Here is a 22,080-nt window from a genome sequence, read left to right as displayed (position 1 = left end):
GAATTTGGTTTTCACATCCTTCCCCAGTGCAGCTGTTAGCAGTTACTTTGGACCTCCTTGTATCAGGAAGATTTGATTTAATTTCTAACAGTAGTGGGAAGTCGGCTATTTTTATTTTACTGTGTAACACAGCTAAACGTCACTGGGATTTAGGCTGCTGCTGGACATAAGCATTTATTTCCTAGTGTTGGCTTCTGGGCATATTCTTCCTTCATCATCCTGGATAGGGAATTCTTGATTTCTCAAAACCTAGCAGGATTTTTGATCAGGATCCTTTTGGCTGGTGCAGGAAAGATGGATGTATCACACCCAGTAGCATTACATTTTGCTAAGCAACAAGCACTCTTAGCAAGGGCACTCATGTAAGCGCTGCCTGGGGATCGGCGCTTGGTGTCAGCCCCAAGGCCAAGCCCTGCAGTGGCGAGCTGAGAGATGCTGTAGGCCAAGAAAGTCCTTGGGTCCCAAATGTTTGTGCTTACTTGAATATCCAATTAAAACAGTATTTATAATAGCTCCATCAAGTAACGTTATTTTTCCTCTTGTTGATTTTGCAGCAGCAATAGACAAGTTCTGTCTGTTGCCACCATCTTTTGTGGAAAAACTTGTCTAATTGTTTTGGAGGTGGCTGCATTTCTATGGTGCTTTGTTTGGTTTCTTGGGTTTGGGGTTCGCTTTTTGGTTTGGGTTTTTTTTTTTTGTTGTTTGGGGTTTTTTTTGGTGGGGATGGCATGGGTAATTGAAGGTTTGTCTGAATTTATTGTGGCATGTAGACATGAGTTTGCAAGGGGTTGTATGGGTGATGCTAGTGGCAGAGACTGCCACAAGGAAAAAAAGGAGAAACTGAATACTCAAAATTTAAATGAAGATTACTTTTGCACTTGGATTAACTGACATTTTAGTACTGATTCTGTGGAACAGCTTTGGTTTCACTTCTGTTCCTGCGTGTGTTTCCCTGAGGTTGATGAGAGCATGATCTCCTCAGCATGGGGTTGGGAGACTCGCACCCTGCTCCGCTGTGCTTTCCCCAGTCAGGCTCTCGCCCTGTGCCTTGTCCTGCCTTGTGCCCTGTGCCAGGGCAGCTTTCGGGCCGTGCCTCAGCCTCGCCACCACCTCCTCCTGCTGTTTGGCAACCCAGGGCTGGGGGCAAGGGGCACTGCCCACCCAGCAGCAACTCCAGCCCTCCCGGGGAAGCTCACCTGGTGGTGATGGACAGCTCTGGACACCCAGCACCTCCTGCGCCCACCCACCTCCAGTGCAATTCACTCTGCGGGCCCACAGCGCTGATGTTTTTAGCAGAATAAAGGAGTATGTTGAGTTCAAAGCCTGGCAGCCATTCCCCGAGTATCTCAGCTGTTCCGTGGGCTGCAGGTGGTGGGAGACAGCTGAGCTTCGAACTGGGGGTGGGATAGAGCCCTGGCAGGGGGATGCTCTTTTCCTCTCCTGCAGATACATAGAAAGTCTGAGGTCTGATGATCGGTGTTCAGAGACTTTTGGGGCAAGCTTCCCCAGCCCAGACACCACCACTCCTGCAGCTGGCGAGTGGCCTGAAGCCCAAAGGCTGGGGAGGCTTCTGCTGGTTAGCGCTGTGCCAGCAGGCCACCACAGTTCCTACAAGCTAATGCACAGGAGGGGCATCCCTTCAGGACCAGCATTCACCTCTGGGGGAACACAGACCGCTAGTTTTCTCATGACTAGCCCATTTGTTACTTTTATTTTTTAACCCACTCGTGCATTGTCCAAATAGCTTGACTTCATCAAGTATTGCCCCAGTGTTTACACTTCTAAGCTGTTTTCTCTCTGGTCAGCCCCGTGTTCATAGATGAGCTACGGACGTGCCCCATGTCTGACACCCAGTGCCAGGGCCGGGCTGTATGGCACGGCTGGGCACCGGAGGCAGGGAGAGCCCCCAGCACCGGGGGCCTCGGGGAGGTGCCCTCGATACGGGCCTTGACAGGCAACAGTGCTGGAGCCTAAGGAGGGAAACGCCATCACCATTAAGTCTGAGGCGAGGGGAGGCCTCCATTCCCCCTCCCCTCCGCCAGGACCATGCAAGCCCTGCAGCGTGCTGAGGACCGAGACTAAAGCTGCCAAAACAAAGGAAGGAACCCACTGCAGTTTTATTTTTCCTTAGATAATTTTTTTTTTTTATATAGAATATATTACAGTCAGAGTTCTCAGCTTTTAATCAAAAGATAACAAGTTATTGCAGTTTTTTACCCAGTGAAACTACCGGTGGAAGGAGAACTTTCTAGAAAGCTGTCTTGTCTTTAAAAAAAAAAGAGGGAAAAAACCCCACCCAGACAGAAAATACACGTGTAGGTTGCACTTCGCAGCCACTGGCGCCCGGCCGGGCAGGTGGGCATCCCTGTGGACAGGGGAGTGTGAGGTGAAGAAGCAGCGATGGACACAACACTATGGCGAGGGAGGCAGGCCTGGGCACTAGCGAGGCCGGTTTCCTAGGCACAATGCTTCTGCTCCGGCTTAATTGCTTTTAAATCAGGAAATGAAAATGCGGTGAGGAGGGAGGAGGGTGGCGGCGGCGACTTTCACCTGTGTGAGGAGGGCTGGGGCCCTCAGCCTCGCCTCAGCTCGTGCAGCTTGTGGGCGACGCGCTCCAGCTCAGCCTCGATGGCAGCCAGGCTCTCCAGCTCCTGGTCCTGCAATGAAAGCCCATGGCACCCGTCAGCAGCTGCAGGGCGGCAACCCTCACCCCCTAGAGCTATGGAAAACCTTGCCCAAGGCTGGCTGCCCATGGTAGCACAAGCACAATTAAGAGTTGGCTCATCCCTTCAGTCTGCTCCTGCGTTTGCCCCTCTGGACAGGTATCTGTGTGCAACACTAATTAGTCCTGTCCTAATGTTAAATTGCTGCAGCTGGATATGGGGACAAGGCAGGCAGCTACCGTCCTTCCCCAGCCCTGCTGCTGGGCAGGACAGCCCCAGTGGGTCTCTCACTCTGGAGTGTGGGACTGGAGGGAGATGGCTGCTGGGGAGCTGGGGCCGGGGCGGACACTGCCAAACGACACTGGGCACCATTGTTGAAGCAGCGGTATCAAACTGGGACCAGCACAGGTACCTGCCATACGTGGCAAGTGCAGTGCCCTGCTTGTGGAGGAGATGGTGGCGTCCCACCTCCCCACGCTGTGCTGGGTGTCTGCATGTGCCTCCAGTACAAGAAAATGCTTTTCCATTTAGGAAAATAGGGACTGTGGAAGCCATCAGTTCAAAGGCTCGAGCTGCCCATTGCTTGGCGGCCTTTCTGTAGTGGCTCCTGTATATCTATGCCATTACCTGAAGCCATTTTATTTAGTGCAGGTACTCAAAAATCGTAACTGTGTGGCTTTGCCTCAAGCCTGGTCATATGTAACTGGCCCCATTCCTGCCTGTCCCTCATAGCTGCCATCACCTGAGTCTCACTGCAGATCACGCACCCACCCAGCCAGCAGCAGGCTCTGCAGGAGCAAACTTGGGGCTGTTGGTGCTAAAAGTGCCTCTTCCTGTCAACAGAGCTGAGGTGACGGCCCCTCTCCTGTGTGGAGGGAGCAGAGCCTTGCTGCTGTCTGCAGCAGCCACCAGGCACAGGCCAACACTGAGCCACTGGCCTGTACTGCTTGTGGCTGGTGTGAAAAAAATACCATAAAAGTCATCTTTCTCATCCCCGAGCTATTTTCCTGAACAGAGAAAAAGGCACCCTGGCCCTCCACAGGGCCCTTGGCTCAGCCCCTGGGAAGGTTCTAGCTACAGCAGGGTGCCAGCACCCAGGGGAGCCAGACTGAGCCCAAGCGGCTGTTCCAGCGTGCTTTGTTTGAAGCAGGTCAGGAAGCAGCAGCTGAGGCTCACCTTGCTTGGAGGAGAGCTTTGCCTCTGGACACCCCAGAAAGCAAGAAAATAGTGCTGTGCTGAGACCCTCCACAGCACCCAAAGAGAAGAGAGGTCAGACCCCAAGCACTGCCTCACACAGTACCCATGCGCCCTGGCTCGCTCCTGCCCAGCCCCACAGGCTGAGCCCCAGTGAGTGCAGGGGACAGCACTTCAGCTGCTGTCTGTGCCCGTGCTGACCTCACTGGCCAAGCCACAAGGCCACATGGCTTGAAAGTGAGGTCAGGGGACAGAATGGCTGTTGTTCTGGCTCTATGCCTTCCCTTCCCTAACCCTCTCCAGTGCCCCAGCTCTCACCATGGCTGTGCCCCTGGTTTACCTCTGTAGGCCTGACACTACCCACTCCAGCCCTGAGCCAGGGAAAACATTGCCTTTGACTTGAAGGGCCTTTGGGACTCAAGACCCACCCCCAGGCTCCAGATACAGCTCTGGTCACCACACAGACCAGCACAAAATTCCTATTGCATTTTTAAGACTCTCTGGAGCAGGGCATGTTTTTGCACTAGTCACTAAAACAATGATAAAACCCAAAGGCATGGCCAGGTGCAAATCTCAATAATACCTAGAGCTGAATGACCAAAAGTTCACCAAGCATCTCCTTAATGTCACAGAGAACCAGTGCTGGCTACATAATGCCAAGGTACCATCCACATCTCCAAGGATAGCTTTGGATTCCCAAATAATAACTGGGTGGGATTTATTCTTAAGCCTATGTACACCAACCTCTGTTCTCCTATTAGCACTGCCTTCCTCATCCTTCTTTTCTTCAGGCATGGGAGCAAGCGGGAAACCTCCCTCACTGCTGTCCTCCTTCGAGTGATGTTTCCATGACCTTCTCACATCTTCCTCTGGACTATTGAAGTCATACTTGTGGGACCTAAATGCCATTTTCATGGACCTGTCTGGGTCTTCCCCACTATCGTTTTCCTCCATGCGCTTCTTTGATGTCAGCTGCTTGGCCAGCTCATCCATTTTGTTCCACCTCTTGGAGTCTTCCCACTCCCTGGAGGACTCCTCCTCCATCTCCTCGCTTTTGCCATCCCTGGGCTGGAAGGTGTCCTCCTCCCCCTGCATCCCCTCATCCTCCAGGTGATGCCTTCCTCCTCTCAGTGCCCGGGGCTGCTCTTCCTCCTCCATCTCCTCAGAGCTCTGCCCATCTTTGCCAAATCCCAGAGCACTGTCATTATCTGAAAGAGCATTAAACACAACAGTGAGCACAAGTGTTAACCGGTTATGCTTCACCTTTGTACCGAGCCTTCAGGGACAATGCAAGGTGGCTTTCCTGACTTAGGCCCATTTTCCCAGGATTCTGGAAATACCCATTCCCATGTCACCATGTCGGTAACAGTACTCGAAGGCAGCAGTCAAAAACCACATTGGAAGTTCAAGAAAAAGAAACTAGTTGGCCCCAGGTACAGTGAAAATTGAGCAGCAGGCAGCGAACAGCAGCCGGGCCTGTGTTACCCACTGTGTGTGGGCCCACGTGGTGGGAGCTTGCAGGGGGGATCTGGGTGGCTGTCAGTGGGCTGTAAACCCAGTAAGCATCTGCCTGAACTTTTAGGCTTTAAAGCCTCTTATTCATCTGTCTCAGTGCTCTCAGCTAAGCCCCAGTAGGTATCAGTGCAGTTGTCTGGGATACGTACTGTCATCTCCCTGCATCTCCTCAGCCTCCTCGTCCTCCCCAGCCAAATCAAGTGACCTCTCTGCTTCAGTAGGGTCCTCCTCTGCAGCAGCATCTCCTCCATCATCCTCCCGCTCCACACGCTCCCCTGCTGCCTCCTTGCTGTGCTCCCTGCCCTGCCTGAATGGCTGCTCTCCCTCATCCTCAAATTCTGAGCTGTCCCTGGGGCCTCTGGGTTGCTCTTCTTCATCCCCTTGCTGCTGCTGCTCATCCTCATTGAAGTCTTTGCTGATGTGGTTGTCCAAAGCTTTGTCTCGCTGTGCATCCTCTGTGTCCCCAATCTCATTGCTCTCTGCTTCCTCTTGATCCTCCTTCTTGCCCTCCTTCTTGCCAGGTTCGGCATCCCGTGGTCTGGGCTCCCTCTCCTCCAGGCTGTTCTTTCCCTCCTCTCTCGAATCTTCATTTTTCTGGGTTTTCTGTGCTGCCAGCTCAGCCAGGGACCCTGTGGGCTGCTCCTCTTCAGGGTGCTCCTCTGCCGCATCTGCAGAGGGAGGAGCAAGAAGCAACACCTCTCCTGAGAGCTCATTTCACAACCAGTGAAGCCCATGTGTTTCTTAGGGAGCTTCAGCCCCATTCAGCAATCTGCTTAACCAGCCCATGGATCCTTTCACAAATCACTTCAACACATGCTTGCGTTCAAGCAAGCTGATGCTCTCCCTGCTCTCCTGGAGAGACTTGCAAGGCTGAAGTTAAACATATGCTGAAGTGCTTTGCTGTGGCACTGTCCTCATCACCGTCTCTTGAGATGCCAGCAACAAACTTGCCCCACATGAAACCAGATTGCATGTAAAACGAAATGATTTTGGAATGTAATACAGCACTTGCACAGCTCTCCCTGCTCTAAGTACTGCACTAACATCACAGCCTTTTTTCTCCCACCAAACTGAAAAGTCAGCCAGCACTGTTTCCAGGCAAGCTGGAGGGAGGGAGGGCAGGCAGGCTCTGCTTCTGCAAAGCAGCTACTCAGCAGGAGCTTAATGTGGACTGGGTATTTGCTCTTGCTTCTGTCAGAGACTGGTCTCTTTTAACATAATGAGCCATAGAAATCACTTTGCAAAATAAAAGATGGGGTGCTAAAGAGCAGTGGGAAAATCTAGATGGGTATGGAAAGGTGAGCACAGTGCCAAGCAGGGCTGAGGAGTGTGCTAGGGTGAGGGCATGCAGAAAACCAGTCATCCAGGGCTGGTGACCACCAGTGGCACTGCACTAGTGTCACTGGGCTGCCTGCTTGCCTGGACAGCCCAACATGGCACACTTCATCCTCATACAGTCTCCACACTGCTGGAGGAAGAGGTTCACGTCTGCCCTGGCAGGAGGGAGACCCAGTGCCACCCGTCCTCCCCGTTGGTTTTTGGCCGTGCTGGCTGCAGCAGCAGCCCCTGGGCATATCACTCCTCATCGCTTTGGGTAGCTTTGGGCTGATGCTGCAGCATCACTGCACTGCCATAGCTCAGCCACACATCCCAGAGCCTGCTCAATACCCTCTGCAGGGGTGCTGCTGCTGAACAAGAAATCATCTCACCCCACATTGGCATTGTCTCTTCCTGATGTGAAAGAGAGAAGGGGCCAAATCCTCTTTTTTGCTACACTGCCTGTCTCTAGCCAGGCCACAGAACCAGAGTGACAAGGGGAAATGCCAGCTGAATATGGTCTTTCCAAGATGCAGGGGTGTGTGCACCGTGTGCATCCCAAGTTCAGTTTTCCCTTCAGAGACCCACAACCTAATATCTTGGATGCTCAGAAGCACAGGCAGCAAGAGCAGACCCCGATTGCTCTTGCCTGTATCACTGAGTCTTTCAGTATGGGATTTCCCTGGCTGTGACTCATTTTAAGCATTAGGAGTGAGCAATGATGTCTGCAGCAGGGTGGAAAAGATCAGTATCAGTTTGGTAACTTGACCATCACCAGTTACTATGGCTCAGAAATCACATGTTGTTTAAGCTGGTAAATAAGAACAAAGCAAACACAGTGTTGCTTGTGTATGTAAGCGGCACTATCAAAGAAGATGCCTAAATGAGAAGCAGATGGACATATCAAGGCTGTTAGAAAGAACATCCTTGTTTACAGCCTGACCTGGATTTCTGGGGAGGGGAGGCTGACACTGACCTCTCTGCTTGTTCTTGTCATTCTGACTTTCAAGGACTTCGGAAAGTTCATCTTCAAAGCCACCATTTTTCTTCTGCTGCTGAGTTCTCTCATTGGCACCTGTGTGAAGTAACAAAAAGTAGGAAAAAGCAACAGCCCCTCCTGTCTTTCAGAACATAGAGGTAGGAGAATAGTTTTGTGCCCTTTATAATTATATGTGTATTTTCTACAGTGGAAAAATCTGCCAAAGGGCAGCTGAGAGAAGTGAGACTGGAGAATCGTGAATCAACAGCAGTAACAAAGCCATCATCAAAAATATCACCTGCAGGAAAGCAAAAGGTCTCTAAACAAACAGAGAAGCAGGGTTGCTAGGAAAGCTAATATTGATGGAGAGCTAGGGAATAAGAGATGCTGAACTGCACACTGAGGCTAACAAAAGACTTAAGCATTGGAGTACTGAAGGATAAAAATCACCTCCTGCCAGATGCTGCCCACGTACCTCTGTTGAGGTGAGCACTGAGAGACCCTGTGTCCTCTGGCCTGGTTGTGGAGGCCCCTCTCCCCAGGGCACTGGGAGGAAGAAGCAGCATTTATTTGCACTCTGGGGATGGTCCAGGGCTCCAAGGCCCCACACCTTAGCCTCTGGGATTATGGAGCCAGCTCAACAAAACTAACACCCTGGAGAAAGGTGTCTGAAGGCAGCACAAGCTGAAGTTCAGAGCACAGCTGTCCTGGCAACCAGCACTCCCCCGGCAGCCCCATCCCAGTGGGATCTGCAAGCCAAGCAAACCCTGTCTAACCCAGCTCATGCCCTGCTTCTACACCTTAATGCAAAGGCAATAGCCAACACTGCCAGCCCAGTTCTCTCTAGCCCTACACTGGGCAGAGCTGAATGGTGTGGGCTTTCCAGCCTGAGCAGGACCAGCTGCAGCCAGCACAGAGGAGATCAAGATAAACATCTTTGCTTTTCCCTTGGGCTACACAACTCTCCCAACACCAGTCACTATCATCTGCAGATTAGAGCTCATGTTGTTACCCTGGGACAAAATGGTGTGATGGGCCCAAGCCAAGGAAACCACGGAGCAAGATGCACCTCTGTGAAATGAGTACCTTCATGTGGACCCCATGCTGTACGGAACAGCCTGTCTGACAACTGAGCACTCTCCCTCACAATCCTGGTGTTGTGGGCAGCAAGCACACTGAAGAGGCCCAGGTTTCTTTCTTCTGGATCATCTGAGCATCCACAGAGCCCATCTGAGGCCCCTCCAGCTGGCCACGCTCCAGCCCTACAGCTGGCATTTAAAGTAGTGACTGAACTATGGCTTTGGGAGCTTCATGAGGCGCTCTCCCACACTTGGCTTCCTGATTTTTTCCTCTCTCTTCTCTCTGTTGCCTCTGTGGCTTCCCTGTGCCGAAAGCAGACGGGTGGCACTGTCTTCCAGCCGTCCCTGGCAGCCATGCCACATAGGAACAGGGCATAGGGACACCCTGGCAAAGGAGGGCTGCCAGCTGGGTTACCCCAGGGAGAAGGAGGAGGGCAGACCAGGAGCTGCTTTCCCTGCAGCCTGGGGAGAGCCCTATTGCAGCCTCAACCAGACCACCAAGGCAGAGGGACCTACACTGGTTTTGAAGTAGCCTTGCCTGCAACTGTAGCTCTGGGCACCTAGGCACCTGAAAATAGCCCTTTTCCCTCTTGCACACCCTTTGCACAGCTCTGTGCTGCTGCTGCTCCTACATCATCCTGCAGTAAGCAGCCTGCACCTCTCCAAACCAAAGAAACTTGCATCTGAGCTAAGGAAACCAACAGAAAAATCCCCATTAACTCAAAGATATTTTCACTGGGGTCTTTTAGGTACAAGGTCCACTCGATGCTCAGTAAGACTTCCTGTCAGCCACACCAAGGTTTAGTGCTAGACTCCAGCACAGTGAAGATTTCATTCCAGTTTGGGACCTGGTGGTTACTTGTTGAATTAAATTACAGTATTTTCTTTTAGGGTTCTTCACCCACAGAATGCCTATACTCTGCATCACCACCAAGTTACACTGACAGTCATTTAAATCATCACATTTTATTACAAGCAAAAGTCCTGCCTTCACTCACCCAGTGTCTACTGGAAGTCCTGGAGCTATATTTCGTAAGGCACATTTGTTTGATGTCAGATTAATGTAAAACACAAAAAAAGCCAAACAACGAAACTGTGCAAGGGGCTACAACAGATGAAACCCCCTCTTCCCAAATAACTACAGTGACACTGTACCTTCAGCAGCAATTTCCTGAAGTTCCTTCAATAAATTTTGGTGGCGAAGGATAGAAATGATTCGTTCATCTGCAATAGGGGAGACAATACAGAAGGTGATCAAAGACAACCTCACCCTGCCCTCAGGAAATGGAAAAGAACCCCAAATGCCACCTCCCTCTTCCTTTACTCTTTTCTCTCCCTTGGCCTGATTTGCTGCCACATCTCTTAACTGTGAGATTAGATGACAAGGAGGTTCCATGAAAACCAGGCAGCTTCATGTCACTCAGCACTCTCCTGGCCACAGTGCCAGCATGATGGATGGGCCTGGGCTGAGCAGCGGCTCTGTCCCTGCTTCTGGGACTTTGTGAAGCCCGGTGGGGTGACCGTGGGGAAGGAGAGTGTGTCAGGGACACTATGTCAGGCACTAAAGCATGTGTCAGTGCAGGACCAGCCCCTGCTTGCCACAGTTGCTCTTGCTGATACCTAGCATTAAATCTAAGCCTGTACCTCCTCTGAGTGTTTCTAGGCACTCCTCGCTGATTGGCAGGGGGTTTGGCTTTGATAAAGTATCAGAAATGACCTCTACAATGCACTTCATCACCTAGAAAGAGATAAAAAAATGAATTAAAACACTGATCTTTTGTCTTTTTTTCCCTAAATCTATTTGTTACCAAGGTTAAAATACAGCAGACGATGGCACAGATCTTCTTGCTTTTCTGGTTGAGTCAGAACTGAATGTTCGGTTCTTGTTTTACCTAATGTAGGAACATAAGGTACCTCCTGAAACTGAGAAGTGAGCAAATGACACATGGCAATGGAAAGAGCTTCTTCAACATGACACACACTTCAGCTGCAGATCTCACGACTCCAGCCCATCCCAGAGATTGGGTACATCAGGCGGTTATAGGGGATCTGGTTATATACATAGAAAGCTTCAAATCATCCTCTTTTAAGTCAATATATCTCAGCCTGCATCTCATAAAAGGGCTCAGTGGGAGGCTGTAGAGAGAAAAAAGTAGTCATAGCTCTTCAGTAGGCGACCTTGAAATTTTGCAATCTATTTGAGCCCATAGTTAGACTGCAGCCAGGCATGGAGGGGGAGGTAAGGCAAATTGTACTCTCAAACACAGATGAGAAATACTGCTTTCAAGCCCTAGAGAAGGACAAGACACTCTGGATAAGTGTTTGACCTTGCACTTGAGTGTTCAAGTGATTATAGACTGGAAGAGCTGTACATGGAGGCAGGTCATCTGAAAGCAAGGAAGTTCCCACACTTTCCTTGGAAGCATTTGCAACTGCCTGGGACAGCTTCCCAGGCAGAGTGAGCTCTGGGCCTGCCCTTTCCAGCAGCCCTTTTCTTTGGTCTGAAATGAGAAACATTATTCATCTAGTTTGTCACCTGTACTGAGATTGCAGGCCCAGCTCCTCACTCATGCAACTGCAGCACCACTGATCCAACAAGGATCACCCAGTGCTGTATGTGTGGTGGGAGAATGAAAGCCAAGGCAAGAAGGCAAGTTGGCACCTCAGGGAGGGGTGAAGGCACCCTCACCGCACTGAGGCACATACCCAGGAGTCCTGCTATGTGGTCACGGTATACCCAAATGGTCACATAGGAGAGAAAGCAGCATTCACTACAGTCTGGTGCCGGTTAGAAGTGCAGGAATCAAGCTGTTTAGTTCAAAAGGATGATTATAAAGCAGCCTAGAAGGTATGCAGGGCTCACAGGTGCCTGTGGAAAAAGAGAGGCTAAATTGAAAAAAAGAATACAGGTAAGCCTTGGGGGGGGGGGGCAAAAAATTGACTCATGGAACCTCTTTCTGTTGACAATTTTCACAGGCAGCCCTGAGAGCCCTGACCTCCCTCACAAGGTGCTGTTCTCAGGAGAGCAGTGCGCTGCAGCAGAAATTAAACACGTTAGCAATTCCCAGTCATCTATAATGTTGCTCATTCAAGCAACTGCATATATATATATATATTGAACAGGTGGAATGGGCAAATTTTTGCCATGTGTGAGTAGAGAATTCTGCTTTTGCAGATCACAGCCATAAAATGCTGAACTTTTATAACTACTTACACATTCTGAGGATTAAACTGAGTGCTGGATTTAAAATTACAGGAAAGATCTAACAAAAAGAGAGCAGGGAAATTTCCCTGGTACATTCTCCTGTACCACAAGCAATCAATTAATATTGATTTTAGATGACTTTGAGTCAGTTCATTCTAATATTAAATAGAACAAACCCCAGATTCTGATACTTTCCTCCCACATTTCCCAAACTCTGGAGCCACTTATTGCAGCAGTATTTGATGCAGCTTCAGAAGGACTCTCTCAGAATGAGAAATAAGAATCTTGTCCAATGAAATACTCTATACAAGCTTTTTGAAGACTTCTAATCTGATTTAAAGCTTTTGAACACAAAGAAAACACATTGGTCATGACAAAAACCAGCCAGATCTGGGTAGGAACTTTGCAACATAAAGAAATGAAGGGTGTAGTCGCTCCACAACACTCCACTTTTTGTAAGAGCAAGTCTTGCAGAGTGAAGCTTCACAAGGTCATGAAATAACAGCGTACATCAGGAAATGGAGGTGATCCTTTCCAAATGAATGTAATTAATCCAGTGCAGAAACTCAGACTGGAATTTTGCCATAGCTATCCTCTAACTGTGAGCATGTAACTAAATCCTTAAGAGCTGCTCATGCTGTACTTACACAGAAATCTCTAAAGGATCACGTCCTCACAAGGATAGTGTCCTGGTTTCAGCTGGGATAGAGTTAATTTTCTTCTTAGTAGCTGGTGCAGTGCTGTGTTTTGCATTTAGTATGAGAATAATGTTGATAACACAGTGATGGTTTTAGCTCTTGCTAGGTAATGTTTATACTAAGTCAAGGACTTTTCAGTCTCTCAGGCCCTGCCAGCCAGAGGGTTGGAGGGGCATGGGAAACTGGGAGGGGACAGAGCCAGGACTTTAGCCAAAGGGATATTCTATACCATATGATGTCATGCTGAGTATATATAAGCTGGGGAGGGGAAAGTGTGTGTGTGGGGGGGGGGCACATTTGACATTATGGCATTCGTCTTCCCAAGTAACCGTTACGCATGACGGAGCCCTGCTTCCCTGGAGATGGCTGAACAGCTGCCTGCCCATGGGAAGTGGTAAATTAATTCTTTGTTTTGCTTTGCTTGCGTGCACGGCTTTTGCTTTACCTATTAAACTGTCTTTACCTCAACCCACGAATTTCCTCACTTTCACTCTTCTGATCCTTTCCGCCATCCCACTGTGGGGAGAGTGAAAGAGTGGCTGCACGTTGCTTAGTCACTGACAGGGTTAAACCACGAGAGTTAGACATTATCATGTTTGAGCTTAGCTATGCTCAGACCCTTCTGAAATGTATGGGTGCAAGTGGGAAATAGTGTCCTTTGAGAAAAAGAGTGGGCAAACACCAGCAATACTGTAAATGTTTTGGCCATGTTCAGCTCCCTGTGGAAAGCTCTTGGTGTAAGAAAAGTCTGATGAGCTGCCCAGGAAAGTCCTGCAGGTTCTGACTACAGGACACAGCCCTGAACCACCCACAAATTCTGGTGGCATAAAGCATGGTGTGTAGGAAGAACTTCAGTGCTCACCACTGTACCTATGTGATGCTGTCCCTGCCCTGATCTGTCCCGTGAGACCAGGACATCCTTCATTGAAATGCTGTGTCTCAGGGAGAGGATGGTGAAGGCAGAAACGCTCTAATGGCTCTGTCCAATTGCAGCAAATTCAAATGACAGGTGTGGACTGATTTTGCTCTTAGCTAGAGCCAGTGTCAGTAGCACCCAGGGAGGGGACAGGCTTGGGAAAGAATCCTTCCTTGTTGGAAGCATTTCCATGGAGTTGCACCAGCTACCACAAAAGTGCCAGGTTTTACACATAGAACATATTGGGGAAAAGCTCCCACAAGGAAAAATGTGGAATTAATAAATTGTCCCACCAGATGCCCAGTAAGCATCCCACTCTGGCTTGGCCAGTTCAAGGGGCAAGTGCCTGTCCTGAGTCCCCTTTCTCAGTTAGCAGCACACAGCCTGAAGCAGCATTCAGTGGCTCACAGCTCATGGCTCAGCCCAAGCAGGGGCTAAGCAGGCTAAAAGTCTTAACAAAGCTACAGCTCCCCAGGCCCAGCCACAACAGGAGGCAGGAAGGCGTTGTGCAGGGCACTTGCCCGGCAGGTAATGAGCAGAGACACTGCACAACGCAGCCTGTGGCCGAGACTGACATTAACGTGCCCTCCCCTACTGCTGACTGGGGAAAAACATTATGTGGATAGAAGATTTTAGGAAACAAAGCAGATAAAGGACTAGGGGGGAAAGGGCTGGAGTTTCCTTTCTGGCCATTAATTTCTGTAGAAGTCTTAATTTGGGCAGCTAAGAGACCAGCTTATCTGAAAAACTATAGGTACTATAGTATCCAGGAGGGAGGGGTGTGTGTATCTGTCACAGCTCAACACAGGCCAACACACCTATCCAAGCACATTTAGGTGCCAAAAGCCCACTGGGAGTGCACACAGAGAGGCATGACACAGATGTATGCACACAAGCCTATCAAAGAAGGCTGGAGAGGTCAGCCAAGTCCTGCGCTGCTTGTAGCCACCCAGACAGGCTGAGCAGTAGCTGAGGATGGATTAGCAATCTGAGAGTAGCCTGTTAGCCTGTTGCTTATTTTTCAGGAACATTTAAGTTTAAGTAACACACCACACACATAGATATACAGATGTATACGCTCCCCGCCCCCCCCCCCCCAAACACACACAGTTCCAGCAATACCCATTCCTGAATCACATCTCCCCCCACTCTCCCCTGAGTCACCTCCCATTGGGAGCTTTGAAAAGCTGAAAGTAGGAGGACTAGGGAGAGTTATACCCAACCTCCATTGCCAGCCTCAGCATTCTCTAGACAAGCTTGTTTGATCCCTCTGGTAATCCTGAGGGACTTTCCTCCTGCACAGGTGCCCAGAAGTGGGTTCACAAAGGGTAAATCCTGGTAGGAAGGGAGTGGGGATGGATCCTGCTGTGGGGTGTCTCATGCAAATCCCTGGCACTTCCTACAGGTTATTTTAGCAGGAGCAGCCAAAACCTAACCAGCTAGGTGGCTGCCAAACATCACATCCTTCACCTTCACTCACCCCCTCCACTGCAGGCCCATCCTTACCTTAGTGTCTCCTTTATTCATGTCGTTTGTCACGGGAAGGGAGATGGCTGTAAGGGGAAGGGAAGGGGAGGGGGGGGAAAGAAAGGTTTTAATTCACCTCCTCTGGTAGACAAGCAGAGAAATCCTATCCCGCTAAAAATGGGAGTGGAGAAGAGGGGTATCTCTCTCTGGTAGAAGTGGTTCCTGCATGCAGCAGCTGGAGGAGGGCATTATGCCTTCCCCAAGGAAAAGGGAAGGGAAGGGAAGGGAAAGGGAAGGGAAAGGGAAGGGAAAGGGAAGGGAAAGGGAAGGGAAAGGGAAGGGAAAGGGAAGGGAAAGGGAAGGGAAAGGGAAGGGTCTCCAGGCTGGCAGTGCCCGGTGGCCCGGGTCGGGCCCGGCGCAGCCCGCGGGCGGTGACCTTGCGGCGGCCGCTGCCCGCGGTGCTGGCGGGGTCGGGGCGGTCTCTGTCCGCGGTGCTGAAGGGGCCGCGGCGGGACCGGAGCTGGGGGCAGCGCCGCCCGTGGGCGGAGGGTCCCGGGCGGAGGGGACATGGACCCCGGCCCGGCACCACTTACCCGGCACGGCCAGGAGCAGGACGGCCAGCAGTCCTGGGCGGCTCATGCTGCTGGCGGGATGGAGGGAGGGAGAAGGGGGCAGAGGGTGAGTCTGTCCCTGGTGCGAGGGCTCCAGGTGAGGTCCCGGGGGGAGACCGGCACCGTGCGTGCGTGTCTGTGCCAGTGCCCTGGCTGAAGATCTCAGACGGGGCACTGCAGCAACCGGCTCGTTTATATATCTCAGCCCCTCGGAAATGGCGTCAGGAGGAAGCCACCTCCTCCTCTCTCCCCCCTCTCCTCGCACACAGCCTTCCCATCAGCCTCCACCACTCGCCGGGCGCTGGTGGAGCGGCCAGGATGCCCCCGACCCCCCCGGGTCCCGCACAAAGGGTTCCAGCAACAAGGTGTCAGTCTTCTGTTGCTCCACCGTCCCACACCCAGCAGCTGCAGGAGGCTTGTGAGCTATGTTTCCAGGGTATCACTTTTCCAGTGCCTCAGCCAACATCAGCAGTCTACAAGCACTGTGCCCTCTCTGTACCTACCAGTAGTCAACAGTGAGAAGTAACCTCATGTATCCCAGCCAGCGTAGCCACCTGGAGATGGATTTTTCCTCTGGGGTTGCCCTTATCTTTCACTGACCACAGAAGTTTTTAGATGCCTGTTAAACACCTCCACAGAGGATAGAAGTGCCTGTAAGACTGGTCAAGAGCCAGAGAACTGGTCACCATGATATGGGTTTGCTGATAGAGATGATAAGTCCCAGCTATTTTATGAGAGATTTTTAAGTAGTAGGATATCATTTCAGCAAAGGCTGATGGGTCTGTTGCTCAGCTTTCGTGACTCTGCAAGCAAATTTTAATAGGTTGTTATCCTTTGTTCAGTGGTTAGTAACAACCTAGAACATCACCCTACGTGCTCACAGCTAAGCACTCTGAAGCTGAAGTAACCAAGATCACCTGACCACTAGTTTCCATTGACAAGGGAGAGAAAGGAACAAATTGTACCATGCCCTTAGTCACAAGCATTTCCATGCTCTTGGCAAAATGGCTGTCTATTCTTTGGATGGAGTGTCTGTCAAGACAGCCAAATGGATTCTCTTTTGAAAGTGACTCCAATGCTTCTTTAGGAATAGCACCTCTGCTATTCCATGCTATCCCACAAGCAGTTTCAGAGGTCACAAAAGCCAGGGACTTATACTAGAAAACCAAATTCAGAAAAATGCATTGTCCTTCTTCCCCACCCTACCTTACTCCATTCACTGGGGAGTCCTGCACTGCACCCAAGGAGCTAGAGAGAACATATTTGTTCTGTGATGAAAACTTTTCTATGAAACCAGGAGTACCGACTGCACTATAGTTTTACACCTTGTCTTTCCATACACACATGGAAATGTGCTCCCAAATGTAAATGTCCTATTATGTCTATCTGATTCAAATACATGCTTCAAAAGGCACGTTTGGATTGTAAAAGCCCACTTATGCAAAATCAAAGCTCCCCTTCTCTGTTGCATTTTCTATTTAATAGCAGAGAAAAGCTGGAAATAAATTGATCCTCTGAAGAGTGCTCTGTGGATGACATTGATTGATGGTTACATGTTTATAAGACTATGAAATGAACACTCATGACAGTTCTTGTTGTACAGGGACCTTCCATCCTCCAGGAACAATATATATCCTTCCTCTTTGATTGTTGAGTTGGGGGTTTTGTGTGTGTGTGTTCTTGAATTATTTATTGGGGAAAGAGAGAAAGGGGTGATATACAATGGCCTTTTTCTCCTTCAGGATTCACCAGACCATTTTGGTCTGAAATACTGAACATTACTAAGCTTATTAATTCCTACATATTCCTAAGAGGTAAACAGATTGATCTGCTTATCAGGCTATGTTTAGCTAGTCAATATTTACTTATCCTTACATACAAATGTTGATCTTATTAGGGCAATAAATTATCTCAGTTCTAATCCAGTTCCTTACATGAAGCCCTTTTCTTCCCTGGGACTGATTTTTGAGAAATGTAACAGGATGCATAGTACCCATAACTTTTTTTTTTTTTTTTCTTCCTTTCTCAGGCTGTGGTCTTGCATCCATTAAATTCATTGCAAAGGAGAAACTGACTCTTTTACAGGTATGGCATGCATTCTCCAACTATAGTAGCATATGATGGATGATGAATTTTTCTATTTCTTGCCCCAGGAAAACGGATATGAAACTGTTAATCCAGCAATCAGTAATTCTGCTATTGTAATTTGTCTCATTAGGCACAGCTTTATTAGGAACTGTCAAAGTAAGGCACCTCAGGGAAAGATTTATGTCAAAAAGCAAAAGTGATCAAATAAAAAAGTGGAAGGTATGCTGCCACTCAGAGAAAGGCAATGCCAGACCTAGACTTCAAGGGAAGACCAGGTTTGTGAGCCTCTGAAATACTTTACATTTTAGTATATGGGGGAGTAGGTCTTTAGTGGGTGGCAAAGTAACAAAGATGGACATTTCTGACCAGTTCCAGTCCTATAAAAAAGCCATTTATGGCTGTAGAGAGAAATTTCCTTATAACTTCCCGATTTCTAGTGTGTGAAGTGTGGTGAGAATGTGGAGAGCCATATACCTTTACCTGCTTGCGGTCACTAGCATAATATGTGCAATGGACAACGACACATGCCTTCCTAGCCTGAAAAGTGATTTGAGAAGATGGCAATGTCTGGATGTATGGAAGCAGACACCCAGCACTGTTGCATTAACCATGCTCTGAGCTGAGCAAACAAGAAGGCCAGCCTGAAAGCCACATTGATATATGAACATCTTCCTATGCATAAGCTCATTTGTTCAAGCAATCATGTGGCTCAAGTGCTATTCTGAATCAACACATAAGAGTAATTTTTTTAATTTTATTTCAGACTTCAGGAAATTAAACAAAAGGATCTAAGGTTATGGCTCTGAGCTACTCTGAGAGCTGTGTCCTCTAATTTCTTGACTGAAACTGGGCTGAGAATTGACTCCTCTCCTGTGGTTGGAAACACTGACTGCATTTCAGACTGCTGTGATTTTGCAGATCTGGGGACTGAGACGCAGAAAGAGGAAAGGTGTCATTTTCATGAAGGTATTAAAAAGACTTGAAGCCAAGGCACAGCTATTACCCAGACCCTAATCAAAAATGCCAATAAGCAAAAAATAGGCAACAATTACCTTCTTGCATATTAAATCAATTGATAACTCTTTGACTGAAAAACCTGAATGTAAGCTCACAGCCAAATTAGCAGCAAAGTCTATTAAAACTCCCACATCACACCTTTTCTTCTTTCCCACGTGTTAGTCAACTGCACTCGCCTCTCTGTTCCCTCATACAAGCCTCGCTTCTCTGCCTGTAAATAGAAATGAGCTTCAAAGCTCCAATTGCAGTTATGAATATCCATCTATGCTGTTAAAAGGCAGTCCTCTCTCTTCTTTTTCAGGTCAGATGCAAAATGATGATGAGTTGCTTTGATTTTCTTAGTCTAGACTGTGCTTGCACCAACCTGAAATTGATTGGTTTTCTTGTTCAAAGATTTATTTACACCCCATAAAAAAGCTCAACATTGTGCCCAATTCTGACAGGAGCTACTGCTCTGCCTATCCACGTTCATGCTTGCCTGACATGCACAGCTCTTACTGGGGCAGATGGAGTATGTTCTCTGTTGGGAGAAGAGAATTCTCTGTAGCAATCACAGAATACCATCTGGGCACACTTACAAATACCTTAGATCTCAGTGTAATTTTTCTAAACGCTATTCAAACACCAATCTGGAAAATGTCATACCCTGCAATACATTGGTCAGTTTACCTCACGCTTACAGAAAACCCTCGCTGATTCCCATGAGCACCACTGAATCAGCAATAAAAGATGTAGAGGTGGAAGCTCTTCCCAGGCATAGTGACCTCAAACAGCCTCCTCAGGAAATTACTGATTTCTCCCTTGGATATGGCTTTATTTGACTTTTGACAACAAAGTCTGTGTCATGCTAATGTACATATTTAATAAGACAAAACAATTCTCTGAGTCCTAGTATGGTCTAAAACAAATTCATGAGAACATCATTGATATTGTTTGTTTACCTTCAAACTTAGAGACAGATAGTCCTATTATTGTCCTGCAGCCACTAACAGGGTTCATGAGTTAAAAAAAAAAAAAAAAAAAAAAAAAAAAGATATAACAAGAGTGACTCAGGTCTTTGGACTAGCCCTCCTCTTCTGGAGTTCTGTAAGCTCACCAGACTACCTGCAGCTCATAGCTAAGACAGAGACCCTCAGTCAGCATCACCTCAGGTTCCGTACATTAAATTACTGTCTAGTGTCTTTTGTATCTTATTCCTCATATTCTGTCTTTAAACACCCGCTCCTTCATTCCTGAAGTGTCCCAGACTGTCCAGGACAGTTGCTTAATGAATACTAAATGAGGCACAGGGGTACATGGCTCTTCTAGGATGCCCATATGGCCAGAGTTCATATACTGATCAAATGCTGTGAGCGTGGTAGGGGTCTTTTTTGAAATGTTAGATGCACTTGTGCTAACTTTCCCAGTTCATGGAGGTGAAATGACAAAAACCCTAATTAAAAACAACTACAATTAAAAAGACATTTTTTTTTTAATGGCAAGGTTTAGGCTTGTAAAATATATAAGCACTTTCTATACTAGATGCTTTCCTTGATGTTCTTAGTTCACATTGGAAATAATGCACTTGAAGAGGTGAAAAGAAGACTGAACACAGCCTGCTTCCCTGCCACTGTTGTGGAAGGATGGAGGAAAGGGGTGAGAATCTGAGCATCTGCTATCTACAGCCCTCTGTCCCCAAAAATACCAGCCACAAAAGCCCGACTTAAGGACTTCCAGGGCACTGATGTCCCCCAAGGATATTATTCTCCAAACAGTGGCAATAACACATCACTGGACACAGAAATTGCGATTCTGGGTTGGAGCAGGGAACTAGGATCCAGCCTGAGACCCTGGGGCCTCCCCCAGAGGCATAGACAGGGGCTGGGGACAGGGCGTCTCCCTGCCTTTGTGCCAGCCTAAATCCCATCTTCCAAACATCCCAAAAACCAGGCATCAACCTTGATGTTTAACAGTGCTCCACAATGTTTTAGAGCTAATTAGAAGCAGCTGGATTGTCTCTCTGAACAGTCTCTCCTCAAACTTGGTACCTTCTCAGCCTGAGGATTTGTGGTATTAAGCAACACAGCTAGCCTTAAACAGTACAAAAGTATTTCATCTCTTGTTTTTAAATTGCCTCTTATCCTGATGTTAAAAGCTAGCAAAACCAAAAGTCCTTCTCTCTTCCCTAGTCCAGTAAGGCTTCCATGGATATTTACATTTCTCCCCTCCTCATCTCTTTTCCAAGTGAAACAATCCCAATCATCTGGCTCCCACGTGGCTCCTTTAAACCTGGTTGCTAGCCAGTGAGTCCTGCAGCCTAATTGCCTATAGCGTATAATTACCTATAGTGTAGTACAAAGAGGTCCAGGTGTATCCTGTTCTCACTAGAAGTTTTTTATTTTTCACTTAGTGTCCCAGGAACTTTCTAGGGATACCTGAAACAGGTGGTTTGCATTTTAGTAATGACAGTACAGAGATGTCTCAGTATTCTTCAAGATCTATTTATTCCCTCATATAAAAGACATTGTGGAGAGGATAGGGAGGATGTCTGGAGGTCTTAGACATACTCCAGCAGTAAGTCAGTAGTAGGATGTGGTCCAGCAGTAAGTAGAGAGGGGTCTCGGCCTGTATTAAGCAATCTGACTCAGCCTAGATGAGGCAAGGAAAAAGACTCCCACTGTGGCTTCATTTGTCTCAGCTGGCACCTTGGTCCCTTCCCTCCACCCATTCACCCTGGTTTGGGTCAGGCTAACGTCCACACAGCTCAATCAGAGCTGCAGGCATCCTTTGCAGTGCAGATGGCTCTTACCTCAGATGTTCTGTTGATAAGGCAGTTTTCGAACTCCAAATTGCATGTTAATGCCAGTTAATGAATTTTCTCTTTACAGGCAAAACAAACCTTTTCCTTCTGTACAAAGCAGAGAACAGGAGGAGGTAACCTTTCGCGTATTAAATTGCCTGGGAGCATCAGCACAGAGCAGCTTGAGGAACAGCCACAGAATCTTAAATTACTGTTTCTGGGCTTTTCCTCACCCCGCAGGAGCTCAGGTTTCTTTCCTGACCAATGCTTTTTCTTCCCAGGAGACAAGGGGCTGCAGTGCCTGTCCTTGGGGAGCCCCAGTTACCTCCCTCTAAACAAGGAACGGCAGCACAAGGCACCTTCAAATGCAACAGAGCCTTTGCTGAGCCCACTTCATCCACATGCTCTGCAGACAAAACGGTCCAGACAGATTCCTCTGCATAGCAGGATGAGCCCAAAGAGAAGCTGGAGGGTCCCGAGAGAGCTCTCTGCCCCCTGGTTTGCTCTGTGTGGAGGGAAGGGTTTGGGCTTCTACCACTGACCTTGCAGAGA

At 48.5% G+C, this 22,080-nt stretch overlaps 1 protein-coding gene across 1 annotated transcript; it reads right to left on the bottom strand.

Annotated features, from left to right (window-relative positions):
* Positions 1-877: 877 nt before the first annotated feature.
* On the bottom strand, positions 878-21,777 carry CHGA (chromogranin A). Its single transcript, XM_080396730.1, has 8 exons — positions 15,627-21,777; positions 15,073-15,119; positions 10,392-10,485; positions 9,903-9,971; positions 7,666-7,764; positions 5,522-6,040; positions 4,602-5,065; positions 878-2,657 (listed from the first exon to the last, which is right to left on the bottom strand). The coding sequence occupies exons 1-8, from the start codon at positions 15,670-15,672 to the stop codon at positions 2,574-2,576; spliced, it is 1,422 nt and encodes a 473-aa protein (XP_080252856.1). The 5' UTR covers positions 15,673-21,777; the 3' UTR covers positions 878-2,573.
* Positions 21,778-22,080: the final 303 nt, after the last annotated feature.

Source organism: Falco punctatus (genome assembly GCF_963210335.1).
Source record: "Falco punctatus genome assembly, chromosome: 7".
NCBI classification, from domain to species: Eukaryota; Metazoa; Chordata; class Aves; order Falconiformes; family Falconidae; genus Falco; species Falco punctatus.
The sequence above is the reverse complement of the archived record's forward strand: the minus strand, read 5'-3'. Positions and strand labels throughout refer to the sequence as shown.

Bases quoted from the DNA above. Each gene is read 5' to 3' on its own strand.
- CHGA (XM_080396730.1), bottom strand. From the start codon at position 15,672: ATGAGCCGCCCAGGACTGCTGGCCGTCCTGCTCCTGGCCGTGCCGG. The intron at 15,120-15,626 runs GTAAGTGGTGCC...TTCCCCTTACAG, and splicing joins CCTGCTCCTGGCCGTGCCGG to CCATCTCCCTTCCCGTGACA. The intron at 10,486-15,072 runs GTAAGGATGGGC...ATCTCTTTCTAG, and splicing joins TGAATAAAGGAGACACTAAG to GTGATGAAGTGCATTGTAGA.